General features: G+C 40.5%; 1 protein-coding gene across 1 annotated transcript in view; it reads left to right on the top strand.

Moving 5' to 3' along the window:
• The window catches only part of lactbl1b (lactamase, beta-like 1b), a 41,299-nt gene that overhangs the window by 12,486 nt on the left and 6,139 nt on the right, over positions 1-22,674 (top strand). The window contains exons 4-5 of the mRNA XM_034698605.1: positions 14,326-14,573; positions 21,772-21,877. Of these exons, the coding sequence (XP_034554496.1) occupies positions 14,326-14,573; positions 21,772-21,877 (354 nt within the window). The remainder of the gene's footprint in view (positions 1-14,325; positions 14,574-21,771; positions 21,878-22,674) is intronic.

Genomic DNA, 22,674 nt, shown 5'->3' with positions numbered 1-22,674 from the left:
ACATCAAACCTTGTGGAACTCCACAACTAACTTTGTGTGCTAAGAGGACTTTTCTTTGAACAAGTGCAAACTGAGAGCAATCTGATCTGATGGATATGATTTAAACCAAGTCAAAGTGGTTTCTGCAAAGCAAATTAATTGTTCTAGTCTCTGTAACAGGATGTGATTATTATTAGTGTCCGGTGCGGCACTGAGACAACTTTTGTGAATGTTTTTAAAGTCTCTATGGACAGTTCTTTTTTTTCCAACTCTATTAGGCCAGATTTTTCCATTGAGATGACAAATGTCTTTCAAGAAAGACCTCAAGAACAGGGGTCTCAAACTCAAATTACCTGAGGGCCGCTGAGCATCAAGCCTTGTCACAAGGGGGCCACAAGTATTCCACAAAAAATGGTAAAACAAAAACGTTCAACTGTTCGAACAACTGTATTTTTTAACATGAACTATTTTACAGTCATTTTGGGCTTTTTCTGCCTAATGCTTGCTGCCAGACACCTGAGAGCGCTTCTTCTCAGACAGCTGGGCCACATTTGCTCTGAGGGAGGTGGCAGTTGAAACCCTCAGTATGGCTTGAAGATGGTCATCACTAAGTCTGGACCTATTCTTTGATTTATTAAAGTTCATGGTGGAGAAAAGTTTTTCACAGAGATATGTGCTTCCAAAAAGGCACATGGTCCTCTTGAAGATCCTGGAAAGCTCTGGGAAGGATGGGGGTAATTCTCTCAGAAATTGTCCAAGCATGTCTGCTTTTCCATTTGCCTCTCTGAACTTGGCTTTGTGCTGAGAATTGCACTACAGGTCAATGAGCTCCATTTGTAGCACACTAGGGGCATTCTGCACGTCAAAGGAGAAAGGGTCAGCAAACATTTGGAAAGTGGCACTGTGTGTCTTGAAGTCTGCAAACCGCTGGTCAAATTCCTGCTGTAGCTTCTCAGTGGCAGCAACATATTTTTCACCACTGAATGCTGTGCCCTCCTCCACAAGAGACCTACATGCTGGAAAATGGAAGAGTTTTTTCTCAGCTAGGTGGGCTTTCCATAACATCAGTTTTGTCATGAATGCTTTGATATTTTCAAAAGCTGCAGTGACAAGCTGGCCTGGGCCCTGCAACTTCAGGTTGAGTGTATTCAGCTCCTCTGTGATATCCACTAGAAAAGCGAGGTCCATCAGCCACTTGGGATCATCAAGCTCAGGAAGGTCCAGCCTGCCCTCCTCCATGAACGTCTTCACTTCTGTTCTCAGCTGAAAAAACCTCTTCAGGGCATTTCCCCTGCTGAGCCACCGTACCTCTGTGAAGTACAGCATATCCCCGTATGATGCGTCAATTTCCTCCAAAAAGGCACGGAACTGGCGGTGCTGTAAGCCCCTGAATCTGATCAAATTAATGCATTTCACGACAACAGACATCACATTGTCAAATTTTAAGCACCTGCTGCACAGTGCCTGCTGATGGATAATGCAGTGCAGAGCAATTGCAGAATCTGCACCTTCCTCCTCCAATTTCTTTTGAACAAGCGCTACCAGTCCGTTCCTCCTCCCTATCATTGATGGTGCGCCGTCTGTTGTTATTCCTACCAGCGACTTCCACGAGAGGTCGGCCTGCTCAATCGTCTCACACAGCAGCTGAAATACATCGTTTGCTGTAGTACGGCCTTGCATCGGCTTCATACTTAATAACTCTTCTGTTATTTCAAACTGGTCATTAATTCTGCGGACAAAAATGGCAAGCTGAGCCGTGTCGGTAATGTCCGTGCTCTCATCCAGAGCTACAGAGTATGCACTGAAACGTTTGCCTTTGTCACGTAATTGTTCATAAATGTCATTCGATAGTTCAGTGATCCGCTCTGCCACTGTGTTGGCTGTCAAACTGATGTTGCTGAATTGATTTTTTTTTTTCTGGACAGACAATATTCGCAACTTTCTGCATGCAGTCTTTTAGAAACTGACCTTCAGTGAACGGCTTTCCCGCTTTTGCGATCATCTCACACACGACATAACTAGCTTCAAGTGCCGCATCGGCCTCCTTTCTTGCTCCCTGGAAGAGGTTTTGTTGAGTTGACAGTCCTTTCTTTAGCTGTACAGCTCGTTGTGTCCGCTCATCTCCTTGGAACCTTGCAAACTGCTCCGCATGTTTAGTTAAATAATGCCGCCTGATGTTGTAATCCTTAAGTACGGCAATTTTCTCTTTGCATATGAGACAGGTGGCATTCCCCTTAAACTCCACAAAGAAGTAATCACTCTCCCACTTCTCCTGAAACACTCTGTGCTCGGCATCAACCTTTCTTTTGGCCTTTGAAAGAGACATCTTGATTCAATGCTGTGTGCTAAATGTTTGTTTTGTTTAATCTGCACATGCGTGTGGCTCATGCTGCATTCATGGTCAACTCGGAAATAGGAAATTTCTTTCCCAGCAACAATAGCGGACCGGGCCTTGAACGCAGCGGGCCGGATTTCACTATAAATTGATATCAAGCGGCGGGCCGTATTAAACGGTCTCTCGGGCCGTGTCTGGCCCGGGGGCCGGGAGTTTGAGACCCCTGCTCAAGAAGAAGCATAGATTAAAACATTTGAATAATAAGCTAAAATATTTGCATACAGAAAGCAGAAAAACATTCAGGGGAACTAAGTTTGTCGATTTAAAATCAGTATGGAGGTTGATACAGACTAAAGGAGCAAAGACCATAGAGCTTTCTTTCCCAACCTTGGACTATATAGAACAATAGATAGAACAGCATCAAACTAAAGTATATGATGCACAATGGTGAGTAAGACTACAGTATGTCATGGACCTCAGTTCACCAGAACACCGTTCAGAGCAGAGGCACTCATGTAACGTTTCATTGTCTCTCGGATGCCTCTCGACCCCATGAGCCTTCTCTAAACTCTGTCTCAGTTAACACTCTCTTCTCCTATCTCTGTGGTGCTGTCTAAAACATGAAGCTCACTGGTATCTGTGCTGCAGAGGCAGACGTGTTTTAATCAGAGGATGAGCTTCAATGCATCCCCTCGGTCACGGTTATGGGGACATACGCTGTGGTTATTAATATTACTCAGACAATGTACATCTGCACAGGAGCTCCTGACTTTGATGTGTAATTGATGTTGCAGCATGGTGGGGGTCATGTTTCCCCTGGATGTCTGATGATGCCTGGAAAAGGCAGAGTAACAGCTGGGAGTTTGTCACAGGGCTGGAGTCTCCTGGGGAACAGCAAGCTGAAAAACAAAAACGGCTGGAGCTTACAGTCGATCCGGGTTTTTAATAAGATGAGTGTTTAAAGGAGAGACTTTGACAGAAAATAAAACAGCTCTCCATAATAAACACAACAATCACCCCTTCTCCTTTGTGTGTCAACCAAAGAATGTACAGTGGGGAAAAAAAGTATTTAGTCAGCCACAGCTTTTGCAAGTTCTCCCACTTAGAAAGATGTGAGAGGTCTGTAATTTTCATCAGAGGTACACTTCAACTATGAGAGACAAAATGAGAAAAAAAATCCAGGAAATCACATTGTAGGATTTTTAAAGAATTTATTTGTAAATTATGGTGGAAAATAAGTATTTGGTCAATAACAAAAGTTCAACTCAATACTTTGTAACATAACCTTTGTTGGCAATGACAGAGGTCAAACGTTTCCTGTAAGTCTTCACCAGGTTTGCACACACTGTAGCTGGTATTTTGGCCCATTCCTCCATGCAGATCTCCTCTAGAGCACTGATGTTTTTGGGCTGTCGCTGGGCAACACGGACTTTCAACTCCCTCCTCAAATTTTCTATGGGGTTGAGGTCTGGAGACTGGCTAGGCCACTCCAGGACCTTGAAATGCTTTTTACGGAGCCACTCCTTCGTTGCCCAAGCGGTGTGTTTGGGATCATTGTCATGCTGGAAGACCCAGCCACGTTCCATCTTCAATGCTCTCACTGATGGAAGGAGGTTTTGGCTTAAAATCTCACGGTACATGGCCCCGTTCATTCTTCCCGGATCAGTCGTCCTGTCCCCTTTGCAGAAAAACAGCCCCAAAGCATGAGGTTTCCACCCCCATACTTCACAGTAGGTATGGTTTTCTTGGGATGCAACTCAGCATTCTTCTTCCTCCAAACACGACGCGTTGAGTTTTTACCAAAAATATTATATATTATATATATTATATTTTGGTTTCATCTGATCACATGATATTCTCCCAATCCTCTTCTGGATCATCCATATGCTCTCTGGCAAACTTCAGACGGGCCTGGACATGTACTGGCTTAAGCAGGGGGACATGCCTGGCGCTGCAGGATTTGAGTCCCTCTCGGCGTAGTGTGTTACTGATGGTAGCCTTTGTTACTTTGGTCCCAGCTCTCTGCAGGTCATTCATCAGGTCCCTCCGTGTAGTTCAGGGATTTTTGCTCACCGTTCTCATGATCATTTTGACCCCACGGGATGAGATCTTGCGTAGGGCCCCAGATCGAGGGAGATTATCAATGGTCTTGTATGTCTTCCATTTTCTTACAATTGCTCCCACAGTTGATTTATTCACACCAACCTGCTTGCCTGTTGTATTCTGTTGTATTCACTCTTCCACGCCTGGTGCACGTCCACAATTTCCTTCCTGGTGTCCTTCGACAGCTCTTTGGTCTTGGCCATGGTTGAGCTGGAGTCTGACTGTTTGAGGCTGTGGACAGGTGTCTTTTATACAGATAACGAGTTCAAACAGGTGCCATTAATACAGGTAACAAGTGGAGGACAGAAGAGCTTCTTAAAGAAGAAGTTACAAGTCTGTGAGAGCCAGAACTCTTGCTTGTTTGTGGGTGACCAAATACTTATTTTCCACCATCGTTTACAAATAAATTCTTTAAAAATCCTACAATGTGATTTCCTGGATTTTTTTTTCTCATTTTGTCTCTCATAGTTGAAGTGTACCTCTGATGAAAATTACAGACCTCTCTCATCTTTCTAAGTGGGAGAACTTGCAAAATCAGTGGCTGACTAAATACTTTTTGCCCCACTGTACTTGAAATTTGGTGTGAAAGCAGACCTGGAGATGTCCCATTAGTGATAAATGAGAACTTTAGGATTACAGACAATTAATTTAAACACCAGTCCAGAGAAATAATCTTAACAAATGCACAGAGATGAGCAAACCTCGAGCCTGGGTCAAGTTTCCTGTATTCATAGCAGAGTCACCAGAGGAGACACCAAGTTGAGTCCCCATTAGTGGCATCTTTTAAATCTCTTTGTCAAACCCATTTTTACAGACTTGCTTTTATGTGACTTCATCCTTCTAACCGCTTTTAGTTCTATTTTATTATTATTTTTAATTTTTATCCAACTAATTATTTGTTTTAAATTTTATTTGATAATTTTTGTTTTAATTTATTTATTTTTTTCATTAATTATTTTAATGTTCCTAATTTATCCTTTTCACTTTCTTCTAATTTTCCTGATGTCATGTCGTCCTCTTATTCTGAAAACCTCTTTTATTTTATTTTAAATGCTTTTATTCACTTATCCATTTTTATTTATTTATTTATTATTATTTATTTATTTGATTTATTTATCCTTGAAAAAACTCTTAAACAATGATTTAAATAAAGTTATTGTTATTGTTATCTGAGGATTTAGAGGAGCGCTCCAAACTACTCACTGAGCTGACTGTGTGGGTCGATGTGTCCCGAGGTTTAAATGTTTAATGAAGTTACAGCACTGAGTGTGAATGTGTACCATGCCTTTCTAAGGCTATGTTCACACAACAGGCAAAAGTGGCCAAATCTGATTTTGTCCAGGTCCAGGTCAGATTTTTTAGAGGCAGTGTGAACACTCAAATCTGGCCCAAATCTTTTTTTTAAATCAGATTTAGACCACTTCCATATGTGGTCCTGAATCAGATACAGATCTGATTTTTTCAATACAACCTCACTGTACAGCTAAAGGTGACAAATCATGCAAATTTACTTTTTAATGGTTCTCTACCTGAAATATGTTTCCCTGGCATGTCTACAAACCCCCCGAAAATGAAAATAATCCATTCTACCCCAGTTCTGATTTCTACACCTTTCTATAAATGTGTGCTGAAACGAGCCATTTCAGTAATACTGAATAATACTGAACCCTTCCTCCGTTTTTCATTACCTGCACACGTGTTAACAAGGAGCTTAGGAGGGAGGCATGCTAGTTGTAGGCTGTCTTAATAAACACAAAGGTCGGTTTTACTCCCCACGTCTGCAGATTTGAAGATCTAGTGGATGATTTTTATTTTTCATGGAAAAGTGCTAGCGCTAGTTAGCATAGCCACATAGCTACATGTTCCAAGATACACGTCGACATACTGACAAATAAAACAACAAGAAACACAAAATCTGTGACCAATGGTTCAGAAAGGTCCTGCTGCCTTTCTGGCAGAGGTCGGTTTTACTCCCCACATCTGCAGATTTGAAGATCTAGTGGATGATTTTTATTTTTCATGGAAAAGTGCTAGCGCTAGTTAGCATAGCCACATAGCTACATGTTCATAGCTGTGTACCAAGACAGACGTCGACATACTGATAAATAAAACAACAAGAAACACAAAATCTGTGACCAATGGTTCAGAAAGGTCCTGCTGCAGGTGCCTCTCCGTCAGGATCAGATTCTGGATCAGATTCAGAGGGTTGAAGTAACGCGATTTGTGAGCAGCCGTGTGTATTCAGCCAACATGTAAACACTAGATCAACGTGCTGGAGAGCCGAAGCCACATCCACGTCCTGAGGGGGTATGGTCAGAGAGAAAACCGACCGTTCTGAGCAGGGCTGAAGAAGAGGGTTCTTCAGGCATGCCAAAATCTGATTTCAAAGTGTTTTTTTGAGCATAAACTTTAAAGACATGTTTTGGGGACCTCTTAGACCAATATATTTTAATGAAAAAAGTGTGATATGTCACCTTTTAAGGTGGATTTGATGTGCATTTGATACTTTCATGTCACTTTATAGCGACACACGTCACAATTCTGCAAAAATGGAGGATAGCAACGATGGAGCGCCTCAATTAAGTGTCTAGCCGAAGGAGTCTTGGGGAGAGCCGCTGACGGATGTAATTGAAAGTTGCCCTCGACATCCAGAAGTTTTGAATAAACTCTGTCTCTGTGAAACTATTAACGTTGCAGACCCACCACTCCTAAGTCAGTGTCTGCATCCACATAGACCTTTCAATCGTATTTGCGGCCACAGCTCTGCAAAAAGCCGAAACGAGCAATTTGGCTCTCTTTTTCTTTATACTTGACCTCCTCCACACCAGGGGTCTCATTTATAAACGTTGCTTACGCACAAAACAGGGCCTGAAATTGGCGTACGCCAGTTCTCACAACAAGTTTGTGGTTTATAAAAACAAACTTGACGTGAAAACGTGACTACCGGTAAGCAAACTCTGACCCAGGCGTACGTACATTTTAGAGGCAGAGGGAAATTGGCGACACAGTTGGTGAGAGGGAGAACTGAAGTTAGATTATATTTTAATGCCTTTTACACATTTCATTAATTGAATAACATTAGCAGACCCGCGTCACAATCATCACTAAAATCTACATAACCTATTTGAATGTGTGTGTCTGTAGTGAGTCGTTTCCACTAAGCTTTTATTAAAAGATAAAAGCGTGTCTTAAAGTTCATCAAATATTTAATCAGCTTTGTCTCACCGTCACATTTCTCCAAAGTATAGAGGAATCACACGGCCGTATCCTAACGTGTTCATCTGGAGTTAAAACCAAAGTAACATCAGAAGACGTAAATCAGCCGCGGAGCAAAGTGACAGTCATGTTTTCAATGTTTCTTACACTGTGCAGAGTCACTACGTGTAATTATGCTTTTAATAAAGACTGCTGTACGGAGCACGCGGAGCGCAGAGACACGGCCCTGGTTGCTTCACACACTTATTACATCTCCCTCACCTGCATGTCTTTACTGTGTTAATGAGAAAAGTGTGAAGTAAAGCCATGACCAGTTCTCACTGTTATTATCTTACATATCATCATAATCAGTCAAAGTGCAGGCCAAGCTGCCCGTGATGAAACCAACACATTAAAACTTATATTCACGGATCAAACTTCTGTCAGATAATATCAGAGAGGAGATATCTGAAGAACGTGAGCTCTCTGTAATGTGAAATAAAAAGTGTGTCCTGTAAACATGAAACACTGCAGTGAGACCCGTGCATAATGATGAATGATGGATGCTCTGGCACTGGTGACGGATACATGAATGCTGCAGCAACTCGGAGTCACTCGACATTTTTATTTGTATTTCTTTTGTGGCCCTTCTGCTGTAAGAGACAAACAATAAGTGCTCTCTTACCTCCGCTTCATTCATGAGGACCCAGGTTTGTGTGTCAGAAACTGTATTCTCTCCGTCTTCCTCTCCGTTGTTGCCATGATTCACCGTGAGAACCTTTGATCTTCCGGCTCATTTGTATTCATCTTCATTCATAAAGTGCTTTGCATTGACTGTAGATGGTTGAATGTGGGCGTGAAAAGGGCAGAATAAGAGGCTGAACTACGTGTGCATATCTCAAGGTGGTTTGTGATTTATAAACGGAACATTGCATAAAGTTACCATGCGAACGGTTTTATAAATCAGAACTATTTCTGGTGCCTGCCATTTTAAGAGTATGTACTCTTTTAGTAGGGATTCTACGCACTCTTTTATAAATGAGACCCCTGATCATTCATTCTCCAGCTCCCACTGCACAAAAACTTTGTAACAAAGGCAAAAAATTCAGACTTCCTCCATGGTTGTGTTTGTGAATCAGCTGCATGTGACATCATTGTTACTGTTCTTTTGCCCATGCTCGGCAGTTCGAAGCCGCAAACAGTTCACACTGGAATTGGATACAGGTCACATTATAGATGGTAATGTGAACAGGCAAACAAAAAATCCGATCTGAGCAAAAAATCAGAATTGAGCATTAAGCCTTGCAGTGTGAAAGTAGCCTAAATGAAGACACGCACTCATGTCTTGATCCTGCTAAATTGTAATCAATGCAGTGTCTAATGGACTCAAAAATACCTGCAACACACTTTTACTCAGAATGCGAATCAAACAAACATCTTGGAACCCAGTGGTTGAGTTACTATAGAGTCTAACATCACCATTAGCTAGTAGCTATTTTAGTAATAGGCCACACCACTTTAGCGTCTCACTCCCTTTTTTCTTTTTTTCTGGAAACATCCTGAACATATGTCATTTAAAGTTTGGGTTCATCCCTGTCTTCTCCTCAATGCTTCTTTTATATAAACTGAACAAAAATGTAAACTCAACACTTTCTTTTTGCTCACTTTTTTCATGAGCTGAACTCAAAGATCTAATACTTTTTCTATGTACAAAGAAGGTCTATTTCTCTCAAATATTGTTAACAATTTTGTCTAAATCTGTGTTAGTGAGCACTTCTCCTTTGCCGAGATAATCCATCCACCTCACAGGTGTAGCATATCAAGATGCTGATTAGACAGCATGATTATTGCACAGGTGTGCCTCAGGCTGTCCACAATAAGGCCACTCTAAAATGTGCAGTTTTATCACACAGCACAATGCCAAAGGTGTCGCAAGTTTTGAGGGACAATTGGCCAATTGCGTGCAATTGGCATGCTGGAATGCAGAAATGTCCACCAAAGCTGTTGCCCAGGAATTGAATGTTAATTTCTCTACCATAATCAGGCACACACACCTGACTCAGCTCTGAGGTGATTCCTTCACTAAACTCAGTGGGTTTCATTCATGAAACGTGAGCGGCAGGAATTTGTGTGTAAACCGTGTGCATAAGAAATTTCTGCGGATTTCCGCATTCATCAATCTTTTAGTGGTGCTGATCTTTGAGTAACTACTCACAAAGTCAACACCTGCTCCCGACTGTGTGTAGTGCTTGTGTAAATGTAGGAATACATATAAATACTGCTTGTCACTGTCTGAAATTTTAATACATACTGCTCTCTGTTATGTACACAATACGCAGATGCCTTTGAGACACGTAATTTAAACATGACAAAATATTAAAAATATATATATAACATATTTTTTACAACAAATAAGTTGGCAATTAAAGCTTTGAGATCTAGATTAGGTTTATTTAGAATGTGAACTACTTGTTCAAAACCACACAGACTAATCAAGCCTAATCTTACCAGGCCAACTAAAAGAAGCCACGCCATACCCGCACATTTGCAGGGGATCTCCGTGCTGGGATTCTTAGCCAGTGGGACCTTCCAGCGGGAGATGGCAGATAGATCTTGATCTCCCAGCCATCAATGAGCCGCATTTTGCCGGCAGTACTTGTAGTATTAAATTAAGGCCGGAGTACATTCATTCCCCTATGGCGCACAACAGCAAATCGAGGTAAAGCGGGGGTTTAGCACGCTGGCCAACATGCCAAATGTCATCGGAGCCATAGACTGCACACACATACGCATCAAGGCTCCATCTGATGATGCATTTGCATACATAAGCCAGAAAAACTTTCATTCCGTGAATGTGCAGCTGAAATGTGATGCAAACTGTGTGTTGCTCAACATTGTGGCACAGTGGCTCGGTGGGACGCATGACAGCTTACTGCGTTGGCACCTGTTTGGAGATTTGGCTGTGAGAGACGGCTGGCTTGTCGGTAAGAATGTAGTCTTCTACACAAATGCATGTGTTTTATATGTAGAGACTTACTATATCCATAGAAAATAAAATGTGCTTCCTACATTCCACTTTGCCCAAAATAATTTCAATCTCCGCCTCGGAGAAGTTATTTTTTCATTCTCCATCCTTCTTTCCTTGCGCCATGATTGCATGGCAGGCTGACCAGATGCACAGGTCTGTGTCCTTATATGGTGGTTATTTGCTATTCATGGGCGGGGATTTATGCTGATTATAACGGGAGCGCACTGTCAGTTTACGATGGGTTGGCATTCATGATCTTATACACGTGTTTACGTTCAAATCTGAGTTTCCCGCGCTGTTCATGAATCCAGAGTGGAGTTTTAGTAGCGTGAGCTTTTATGTGCAAATCTACACACAGATTTACTAACGTTTCAAGAATGAGACCCAGTGAGTGCCCCTTACATCAGACATGTTGCACTGCTCTTGCTCACAATTGCTGTAAAACCTTCAATAGCACGATTCATGGTGTCTCTTTGAGCATCCTGGCAGGAACTGTAGCTGAACAAGACGACACGCCAGCTCTTACTTGAAACCAGATAAATGAATTGGAGCTTAAACTAAGGAAACAAACAAGAAGCAGAAAACAGCCTGGGGTGCAAATTTAGCCTAGAGGTTGAAGCCCACACCCCATATACAGAGGCTGAACTCCTTGTTGCAGTGGTGGCTGGTTCAGCTCCTGCACCTTTTGCAGCATGTGGTCCCCCACTATGTACTCCCCAAGTTTGCTCTCCAGGAGCCAAAGCTAGTACAAGAGTCTCACGACAAAAAATCTAGTTTATTTGCCAAGGCACGTAAGAGGTACTTCAGCTACACCTCCTGGAAGTTTTAGAGGATAAAGAGAGACAAATTGATTAAAATGGAACCAAGAAAGGTCAAGATATTCTGGCTTTAAATCTCTGAGCGGGGATACCTCAGTCTCATAAAAACATCTATCATTTGACCCTCTCTTCCTGAAAAATGCCCTCTTCACAGAGTCCACCTTTCACCAAACTGACTCACGATTAAAAAACGTATTCAAGTCCTCAAGAAGAAAACCATCATTACACAATCAAAGGTTATTTTCCTTGAGTTTAAGAAGCTTTTTTAAAGCCACACAGCGCCAGGTTTATGTTGTTGAGTTGTAAAGGTGTAAACGGTCGAGACTACAAACTAAAGGGGACAGGGCCTTTGCTGTCAAAGCCCCCCAACCGTGGAACAGCCTGCCAGAGGAAATCAGACTTGCAGAATCCGTCCCTCATTTTATTTCACTACTCAAGACACACTTCTATCGTAAAGCTTTTATTTTGTGAATTTTTTTTAATCTTTAACATTTTATCTCTGCTTTTACTGTTTGATTGCTTTTATTGCTTCTCTGCTTTTATTGTGTTTTTATTAATTTTGTGAAGCACATTGTTACTTGTATTGAAAAGTGCTATACAAATAAAGGTATTAATATTATTATTATTATTATTATTATTATTATAAAGCTGTTGCAAGGAACCTTTACAATGCTGTTGATTACCTACAGCAGTGCTAAGTGAGCTGTCCTGCAAATGAACCACAAATTATCTTCACAACCTCAACACGCTGCTCAATTTGTTAAACATGTCAGGGAAATGCCACCTGACAAATTATACCCATGGACACACATACTGAGCAGGACACGGCGTGAATCAATCTGCAGCTTAACAACCGTTCATAAAGGTCTGCAGCAGTTGTATTAGGGGAAAACGGGACGTTCAGAAGAAGGCACACAAAGACTTATTGAGCTTTTCTGAGAGACATTAGCCATTAGCTCTGAGTCACTCGGAGCAGCTCCTCGGAGGCCACCAGTAATTATCTTTACTGTGAGTGTAGCACACATGGAGTGTAACATCCACTATGATCAGATATGTTTCACAACAAAACCAACTTTGAGAACGAGGAATTACTTTGCTGTTTTTTGTAGCGTCAAATTGAAAATCTTGCCGTCAGAGATGGATTTTGAAGTTAGAAAATTGGTGTTATGCAGTATTTTTTGTCAGGCTATGCTTCCCTGTGTGCTCCATGTTCGGAAAAAACAACCTTTTTTATGATCGTAATCTAATGAAAAAGACTTTTACTCACAACTCTGAGTATTTTCTCATGTGTTAGAGGTGCACTTCCAGTCAAAAGTTTGGAAATACCTTCTCATTCAAAGGTTTGTATTTATTTTGATTATTGGAAACACTGAAGATTAATACTGAAGACATCAAAACTATGAAAGAACATATATGGAATTATTTAATTAACAAAAAAGTATTAAACAAACCAGGATATGTTTTATATTTTAGATTCTGTAAAGTAGCCCCCTTTTTCCTTCATGACAGCTTTGCACACTCTTAGTATTCTCTCAGTCTGCTTCATGAAGTGGTCTCCTGGAATGGTTTCTAATTAACATGAGCCTTGTCAAGAGTTCATTTGTAGAATGACTTGCCTTCTGAATGTGTTTGAGACCATCAGTTGTGTTCTTCAGAGGTAGGGTAAGTACACAATGGATAGAACCTATTTGACTTCTGCTGTAATTCAGGTTATGGCAAAACCATATTATTTCATAGTTTTGGTGTCTTCAGTATTAATCTACAATGTTGAAGATAATCAAAATAAATAAAAACCATTGAATAAGAAGGTGTGTCCAAACTTTTGACTGGTAGTGTACCTCAAAGCTACCTGCAAACTGTAGCCAGGCCACAGACTCCCCAGCTAGCAAAGTTTTGATCTAAAAACATTCTGTTAATGTTACAGAGAATGTTCCTGTAATGTTTTCAGCAGGAAGTGTGCTTTGTGTTCAAAGAATGTTCTCTAGTAACATCCTCTAAAAACATTAATAAAATGTTAAGTGACAACAGTGCTCGAACATTATGCCCTAATGTTCTTGAAACATTCTCAGCGGGAAGTTTTCTTTATGTTCACAATTTGTTCACTGATAACGTTCTCTAAAAACATTCAACAACCTGTGACCCAAAGAATGTTATCAAAACATCCATTGAATTTTAATAAAACATTATATATTTGTTCTAATTAAATATCACCAGAATATTCTTAAATAAAACATTTTGTGATTTGAGGCGTCAGAAACATCCTGAAAACATTTTTTTACATGTTTCTTTGAGGATGTTGCTTCTTTGCTATTAATTAACATTATGGGAACATTTTATGGAAAACATTCAATAATCTGTTACCTAAAGAATATTATCAAAACATTATCTGAATGTTAAAGACAAAATGTTCTTCAGTCATGAATACTTTTAAAAAAGGAACATTTTTAAACTGATAAACATCCTTAAGATGTTCTTTGAATATTAAGCTCAAAACCGTGTCTGTTACCTAAAGAATATTATCAAAACATAATCTGAATGTTAGAGACAAAATGTTCATCTTTCATTAATTATTAACAAAAAAGGAACATTATTGAAAGCGATAACATCCTTAAGATGTTCTATGAATATTACACTCAACACCTTCTCTTGAAACATTATCAGAACTTATAGGGAATGTTGGCCAATGTGGCCCCCTCTCTTCAGATAAGAGTGAGGCAGAAGATGAAATACATATTACTGTGAAATTGGTGGATAGAGATAGAGAAGTGAAACATGAGAGTTTGATTTTGTAGTAAACAAAACTGCAAATCCTGTTTGTTTCTGCCAGATTATAAACCAATCACATCGCCCTGGTATCTGTCTTTCAGGATTGCCAGCCTGTCCAAAATCTTCCCAACGTTGATGCTCTACAAACTCTGGGAGGATGGAAAGATCGGCTCCCTCGATGACCCTCTGGAGAAATACGTTGAAAACTTCACCATCAAAAACCCTCTGGGGAAGACGAGGGACTCAGAGCTGAAGTACGTGACAGATGGTCTGATATTTCTGGACAGCGGGGAGGTTCAGATCCGCTCCTCGTCAGTCACCCTGCGAAGGATGGCCAGCCAGCTCTCAGGTACGCATGGGAGGATTACTCCTAGCAACTTTTTAATTCAGCTGCTGTGATGTGATACACGGATTTAGGATTTAATCTGACAGTTTTTCCCTGAGGTCTCTAATCTGCAGAACATCTGAGGACGTTTGCTTTGTTTTAAAAAGAAACCTTTCAGCAAAAAAATGAAAAAGTGCATTTAGAAGCATTTAGAAGTTAAAGGTACAGTGCATAGAAATGTGAATCTTTCATGATATCTAGTGGTCAGAATCTACATTGAAAAACTCCCCTGCTCACCCCCTCCTATTGCATAGAGTATGCATTATTTTGAGATTGGCTGTGTCATCAACATGTCAATGTATTATAAGCATTTTTATGTACCTTTTAACTGCCAGTGGCATTAATCAAAATAATGAGCAATGATGATAAAATCTTCAAGGATTGAAGAAGGATTGATTTTTTTTAATCTCAACATATAAAGTAATGCAAAATAAATATTTTCACATCCTGACCCACACATCATATTTCACACTAAAAACATCTTTGTTTCACAGATCACAAGTATCACACAATAATCATTTTAAACATATTTACTCTTCATTTCATTAGAAAAAAGTATGAACAACATAGTACAGAAAACACATGGAAATCTTTGTAGAGTGCCATCAAGACCTACACAAATGGGAACACTTCTACAGTAGGTAGTCTACAGGACTTTCCAGACATTTTTATTCTCAGGCATCTGAGGTGTGCATGGCCTCCTTGTTTGAGTGGCAGAGCGATGGGTTCTCAGCCATGTTTTTACATACTTCCTTGGCTCAAAAAGTGTTACAGGGGGCCCATTGATGCTGATCATCATCAAATGACTTACATTTGACAACAACAGTGTAGATCTCTTGTCTGTGCATATATTGTTCATGAGACTGAAGCCCCTTTCACACTCAGCAGTGCTGCAGGGGATGGTTTGCATGCACTGCATGAGTGGCTTTAGGTTTTCAGGCTCACTGTCTGGGTGCTCAAGGAAATCTCTCATACCATTAACTGCTTGCTCCTCACCAAGATTGAATCGCCTGCAGAGTCTTTTCACTTGTGCCTCACCATGCCGAATGCCAGGGCTTGATGGCCAGTTGCCTGTATTCAGAACACTGAGATCGTGAAGCATTTCACCATCAAATGACAGGCGCTTCTCCAGATTGTTAATCAGACTTTGTAGCAATTGTTTAGCATCTATTGGTCTGAGCTTTCCATTTGACTCTAAGGGAACAGAGCCTAAATGTCCCAACGTTTGCGCAGTCAGTGCCTCCTCTAGTTTCTCTCCTGGACTATCTTTGAACGATGCCAGCACTCTTATGGTTCGCTTTAGAAGCTGGTCTGCTCTCAGGAGTGTGAGAGAATGGGCCTGGAGTTGCTGAGACAGGTTTCCAAGTTCACTTAGTGCATCATACATGAGTCCCAGGTCACAAAGGATTGGAATTCTTTGCTTTGCATTCGACATGCCAGGCCTCTGTAAGTTTGTCTCTCTTTGCTGCTTCTTTTTGGGTCTCCTGCAGCATTTTCAAAATGTCTGTTTAGTGCCTCATATGATGTCCACACAGCCTTTACAGAACGGAAACTGCTGGCCACCCATCTCGTATTTAAAACTCTGCCTATTTTCAGCACTTGCGAGCCCAGTTCTTTTGCTGCTTCTAGAAGCTCCCGTGAATTTTTGTTGGACTGACTGTAGAGATTGTGGATCTTCTCTAGAAACACTTTGAAGTGATTGACTGCCTGAACCTCATCCACAGCATCAGATACAGCCAGTTTCAAACGGTGGTTCATGCAATGCCATGTGAAGAGGTTAGGGTACCTTGCGGTGAGCCTGGTTGCCACACCAGAGTTCTTGCCTAACATGACACTGGCTCCATCAGAAACAAATGAGACCCAGTTCTTTTGAAGCCACTCTTCAGTGAAGCCTGCAGTGTCCAAACAGTTCAGCAGAGCTTCTTCTATATCCACTGCTCTTTGGCTCTCCAGCTCAACCAGCTCCAGGAACAAAAATTCAGGAGTACCTCCATCCACTGAGGCTTTCAAGTTAACAATCATTGCAGATTTGTGGCTGAGAGATGTAGCTTCGTCAATGAGAACAGACAACTTGCTTGAACACGTCACAATACTCTGGACTATCTTCTCCTGCATCTCTTTTGCTATGTGTTCTACAATTTTTGTTGAACTGTACCTCGAGTGCAGATTAGTGCCCATGTTGGCACCATTTTTTTCCTGAAGTTCAATGAGACTCTCATGATCAGTAAAGGGTCGGCTCATCTTCGCAAGATAGTATGCTGTTCTGAATACAGAATCTGTCTCTGCAAACACAGTCTCTGACAAGGCTTTCACCATATTTCCGACTAAATCCTGTTCACCCTTCTCAATGAGCTCCTGGGCTATTTTGTGTGCTCTGGATACCTCATGTCGTCTAATCTTGTTTCTCAAAGAGGCCAGAGATGTTGATCTGCTTGAACCCGAGGCCTGGATCTTAAACTGCACCCATTCCTCAGACATGGACACTCGTTCTTCTGTGAGGACAGCAGTTGATTTTGTAGAGTTGCAAAGAGCACAACCTGGAAACAAAACAAGACCACAACAAATTAGCATAAAACAAGTTTTTACCAATAACATCTGCAGAAAAGAGCCAAGATTTACCCAAACTAATTTAAAAAACTGTTACAATACCTACATCATGGCTTACAAATGCATGAAAAGCAGATAAAAGGAGAATAGCTTTTACTTGATGACTGACAGCTAACGTTATCGGTAATTTGATTGTGCATATGTTTTAAATTGACACACTTTTAACATGACCATGAATTTAATCTCATTTGCATAGTCAGCAACTATAAATTTCTGTTGTTTAGATCAGCTTTGCATGTATCCTGACATTTACCTAACTTTCTTTCCCTCCACTCCAACCAAGGATGCCTGTTTTTAAATTCCCTAGCCTGGCTTTCAGACCACAAGGCTGGCCAGGAACCCTCATCTGTGTCATCATCTGAAACAAGGAAATAATTTAAACATTGTGTTCTGTTTATCACAACACACACACACACACACACACACACACACACACACACACACACACACACACACACACACACACACACACACACACATTTTCATCCCTTCACACATCCCATGTATATCGTAACGACACCAATTATCGATTCTTTAGTTCGAAAATTCTAAAACAACAACGTTTTTTAATACCTCAAAATAACATTTTAAAAATGAACCTTACATTTTTCAGTAGCCATAGGCGTGTAGATTTGAACAAAAAATGGTTTGGTTCTTACCGGGGATATTACCTCCTGAAATTGTTTACCACTCTCGGAGTTAGTGCTGGCCTCTCTATGTGCTGGCCTGGTGGTTCGCCTATTTTCGCCCCTTCACACTGTACATCAATGGTTAGACCGAGAATTCTCGTCGCTAATCAAAATTTAATTGGAGCTCCAAGCGGTTTTGTACACGCAGCCTTACAACACTGTGAGTCACGGTAAAATGTAATTTTTGGTAAGTAGCTAATTTAGATACACTTATGGTGTGGGTGCTTGCGTGTCTTTACGAATCATCCGTCTTAGTTTGTATAGAAATGAATATTAAATGACATACTCGTTAGGAGGAGATAATAGGTGTCGTTCTGATAGCCCCCACCCTGCTATCGGTTAGCCTCATTCAATCACACACACACATCATTGCACAATAAAGCTGAGCGACCAACCTCATTTCACCAAATGTTTTACACAAACACACAAACCTACACTCACCAACACTAACGTTGGTCAAGTTGCTAGTTCTGACTAACTAGCCTATCCCCTGCTACAGTTACGTTAATGATAGCCAAGCTAATTTCACTTACCTGGTAACTTTGAAGCAGCACCGGGCTCGTCTGTCACGTCTATGATGACAGCCGCCTCATCTGGCTCTTCCGCTGTAGCTGTACTGTTTAACCTCTGAAAACAGCTTGATATTGTTGTCTGTTGTTTTCGTTTCATGTTTAACATTCTGATAAATGAAAGACATGTAGCTTCTTGGGCGCCTCGCGCGTTTTCAATGATGTTTTGATTTGGAATGCCTGCGCGAGGTTTGAGCCAGAGATGTCATTGGTTAGAGCCAGGTCACAGGGTCACACACAGGCCACAGGCAACAGAAGCCTCATACGCCCAAAATTGATTGACACAGGCGAAACAGTGAAAGGGAAACAGAAGGGTCGAAACCGTGAAAATGTTGCCACAAAATGATGTTGTTACGTATCATCGTGCATTTTTCAGAGGGTATACGGAAATAACTGATGTTTTGCAGTGGGTATACGGCGTATACCCGCGTATCACGTAGACTACACCCCTGCTTGCACCTCAGTACCAGCACATCATCCTTGCCTCCTTCTCCTCAGCTCGCAGGGAACATCGGGCCTAGCATTGTTTAGCATCAACATGCTACAAGCTACTAACAGCTGATCTCGTATGCGAACAATGTTACCATGGATACACGCAGGATCTCACAGGAACAATAATAGTTTTGTGTCTATGGCCAACAAATGAGTAATTAAAAGTCATGACAGGCTCCAAATACAAAGAGAACTAAACAGATATGAAAAAAGTCGAAAGAAGAACAACAAAGAGAGAGCTGCTGCAACAAGCAGCCACTCAAGCGGCTAAGCAACGGGGGGAAAAAAATCAAAGTTCAGTTTAGTTCAGTTTTTTTCCTTGTGTTTCATGCCTTGGTTTCTCCTGTGTTTATTCTGTATTAGTTATACTTTGTGTCCCTTGTGTGTTTTGTGATCCATGTCTCTTTTTGTACTTTCTTGTGTTCTCTGTTTTGTAGCTCTGAATCCCCTGTTTCCAGTTTAGTTACTTTCTGCCGCTGTGTGTTTCCCTCCTTTTTGATTCAGCAGGTTACTGTTCAGCTCCAATCTGCAATGATGAAATGTTCAAACCAAGCCAGAAACCTTGGTGTAGTCATAGACTCAGACCTTAATTTCAGCAGCCAAAATAAGACAATTACAAAGTCAGCCACCTTAAGAATATATCAAGGATTAAAGGACTTATGTCTCAGCGGGATGCAGAAAAACTCATCCATGCATTTATCTTTAGCAGACTAGATTACTGTAACAGGGTCTTTACAGGACCCTAAAAAGTCCATCAGACGACTGCAGCTCATACAGAATTCTGCTGCTCGAGTCCTAACAAGGACCAAAAAAGTAGATCACATCACTCCAGTTCTTAGATCTCTACACTGGCTTCCTGTCTGTCAGAGAATATACTTTAAAATCCTGCTGATGGTTTATAAAGCACTGAATGGTTGAGGCCCAAAATACATTGCTGATCTGCTGCTACTGTATGAACCACCTCAACCTCTGAGGTCATCAGGTACTGGTCTGCTTTCAGTCCCGAGAGTCAGAACGAAACATGGTGAAGCAGCGTTTAGTCATGATGCACCACATATCTAGAACAAACTCCCTGAAAGCTGTAGATCTGCTCCAACTCTCACCTCTTTTAGATCAAAGACAAAGACTTTTTTATTTGCCACTGCCTTCCTGTCTTAGCTCATTTTAACTCACTTTAAATGCAAATCTTAATTTTATTTTTAATATATTTCTAATTTTCCTCTTCTTTTCTGTTTTATTATATTTGTCATTTTAATTATGCCATTTTATGCTTTTCTGAATATTTACAATGCTTTTAATGTTTTAATATAAAGCACATTGAGTTGCCCTAGTGTATGAAATGCGCTATACAAATAGTTGCCTTGCCTTGTCTTGCCTTCCCCTCATTAGTTTCATCTGTGTCCGGTATTCCACACCTGTGTTGATTACTCTGTGTATTTAGTTCCTCTGTTTCCCCTGTCCCTTGTTGGATCATCGTTCGTCTTCCTGTGTCCATCTCTCCTGTGTTCTGTGTCCCTGTGTTTCCTTTTGGATTTAGTTTTTGGACGTTTTTTTTTTTTTTTTTGTACCTTTTGTTTATTAAAACCTTTTTAATTTAAAATGTGTACCTGGGTCCTCCTTTACCCCAATCATGACATGAAGGGTCTAGAAAATTATAATAATCGACATCCTTTTTTATTTGGGAATAACAACAAGCATGTCCTAATCTAAAACATATCCATATCCATCACATTACCTATTCTATATTCTATATTTCTAATTCATAAAGGAGTTCTGGCTTATCTCAAATAAATGGGATCCTCTTTTTGTCCAATTTTTACCATAAAAAAATTCTATTAACACAAATTCTTTCGCACAAAACAACCACTTTCTTCTTCTTCATCTTCCAACTGGTGCATGTCGTGCAGCCACTCACTAAATACAAAGAAACGTACGTTACCAGTTTGTCTGTTCTGTGCAACAGTAGAAACATGGCGGGTCAAAGATGGCGGACTTGCTACTTATACAGATTTTAAAGACAAATTTTAAGTTAACGAAAACAAAAAGAGGATTTTCATAGAACAATTTAAGCATACCTATGAATATTATGTTCCATTGCTACCAAGTCTGCTAAAAGCTGCTAAATACTTCACACTTCAACTTTGAAGGACGAAGTAAAGAGAAATTCTTCACCTCTGTTGGAGGAACATAGTTACCAGTTATGTGTTCTGACATTTTATACGCCAAAAAATTAACAGAGAGGATGATCCTCTGCCTGTGAAGGGTAAACAATACATCATCCTTAATGCCTGTTATCAGAATCTCTTGATATCAGGAAGCACTGAGGTCTGATAATTTGCAGTAACGATGAAATATTAACCTCCTGGTTTGAATTGAGAGATTGATAAGAAACTTGCTTAAACATTCAACATCAGAGCACATAAATATTACGCCTGAGTTACATTTGAATATTGATGCAGCCAAAGAGTTGGTCATGCATAAACAAGCACCTGTTTATCTGAAGCTGCATTTCATTTTTAACACTTGGGGAATAAATACAACAGATGAGAGGAACGCCTGAGGCGTGACGATTTGTTAATCTGTAAATCTGCCACCCTGTCATCGCTGAGGTGAAGGCTGATCATCATACTCATGATCAGAGGAGTCAGAATATATCACACAGTGATGAAAAGAATCACACTGGACTGAAATTCATAGTTAATGCTTTTTTTGTATGACTCATGCATTTACATATAAAACTTATCAGTTATAGTTTTTGTTGTGTTTGAAAGTTAAGTGTTTGTTTCACTCTGTGGGCTGCTTCAGGTTTACCAAGGAGACTCCGAGCAACAAACCTCCTCTGGAAAGGAAAAACACAAACAGCAATCAACCTGCTGCAGGATGACGTCCTCGTGGCTGACCCCGGCACAAAGTAAGATATGTTATATTGTGTTTCTTTAAGCATTTTAATACCTATTATTACTTCTGACAAATATCCGCTCTCCTTAACACGAGGAGCGCAGTTTTAATCTGTCCATTAAGATAGTTTAAAGGCTCTGTGAGGAGTTTTGAAACAGTCTCCCTTATACCGATGCCTCTTAATGACCTACAGAGTAAAATGAGAATATCAGCAACACTATTAGTTATCTCTGTATACTGATTTTTTGGGCCTGTGCCTTTATGATGCAGCTTTTTTTTTTCCTCCACACTATTTATTTTTTACTCCTAAACTTATTTCTTACATCAGTGCGGTTTAGCCGACACAATTATACAGTCTGCAATCCTTCACTGGTGCCCTAAGGAGACCTGTGTGATTAAAAGTCAGGTACTGTGAAACTGCTGTGCTGTGCTGCCTTTAGTATCAGTCTGATAGACAGAAACACATTCTGCACTGAGTTCAAACTGTCTCTCATTTTACATTGAGAAGCGTAATCATTCTCAATCTCAAGTCTACTTGGCAAAGATCTCTCTGTACGTGTAGTTTGTCTTTTCATATTCTCTGGTTGGAAAATATTTCACCTTTAGCATAAAAAAATGTACATAATTCATTTTTATTTCTTAATAATTGGAGGTTTTCTCTGCGTTCGCCTTGATCCCTGTGTGCTGAGTCATGATGTGTTAAAGATCAAGCTTTATGCACAAAAGCCACAGCCCTTAAAGTGACCACCCTTGGCCATTTTCAAAAAGACACCCCTGATTCTCACATCTAGACCTATTCATCATCATCAT

This window comes from Notolabrus celidotus, chromosome 1 (assembly GCF_009762535.1).
Source record: "Notolabrus celidotus isolate fNotCel1 chromosome 1, fNotCel1.pri, whole genome shotgun sequence".
Classification (NCBI taxonomy): Eukaryota; Metazoa; Chordata; class Actinopteri; order Labriformes; family Labridae; genus Notolabrus; species Notolabrus celidotus.
Note: the sequence above shows the minus strand (reverse complement) of the source record. Positions and strands in the feature narration are given on the sequence as shown.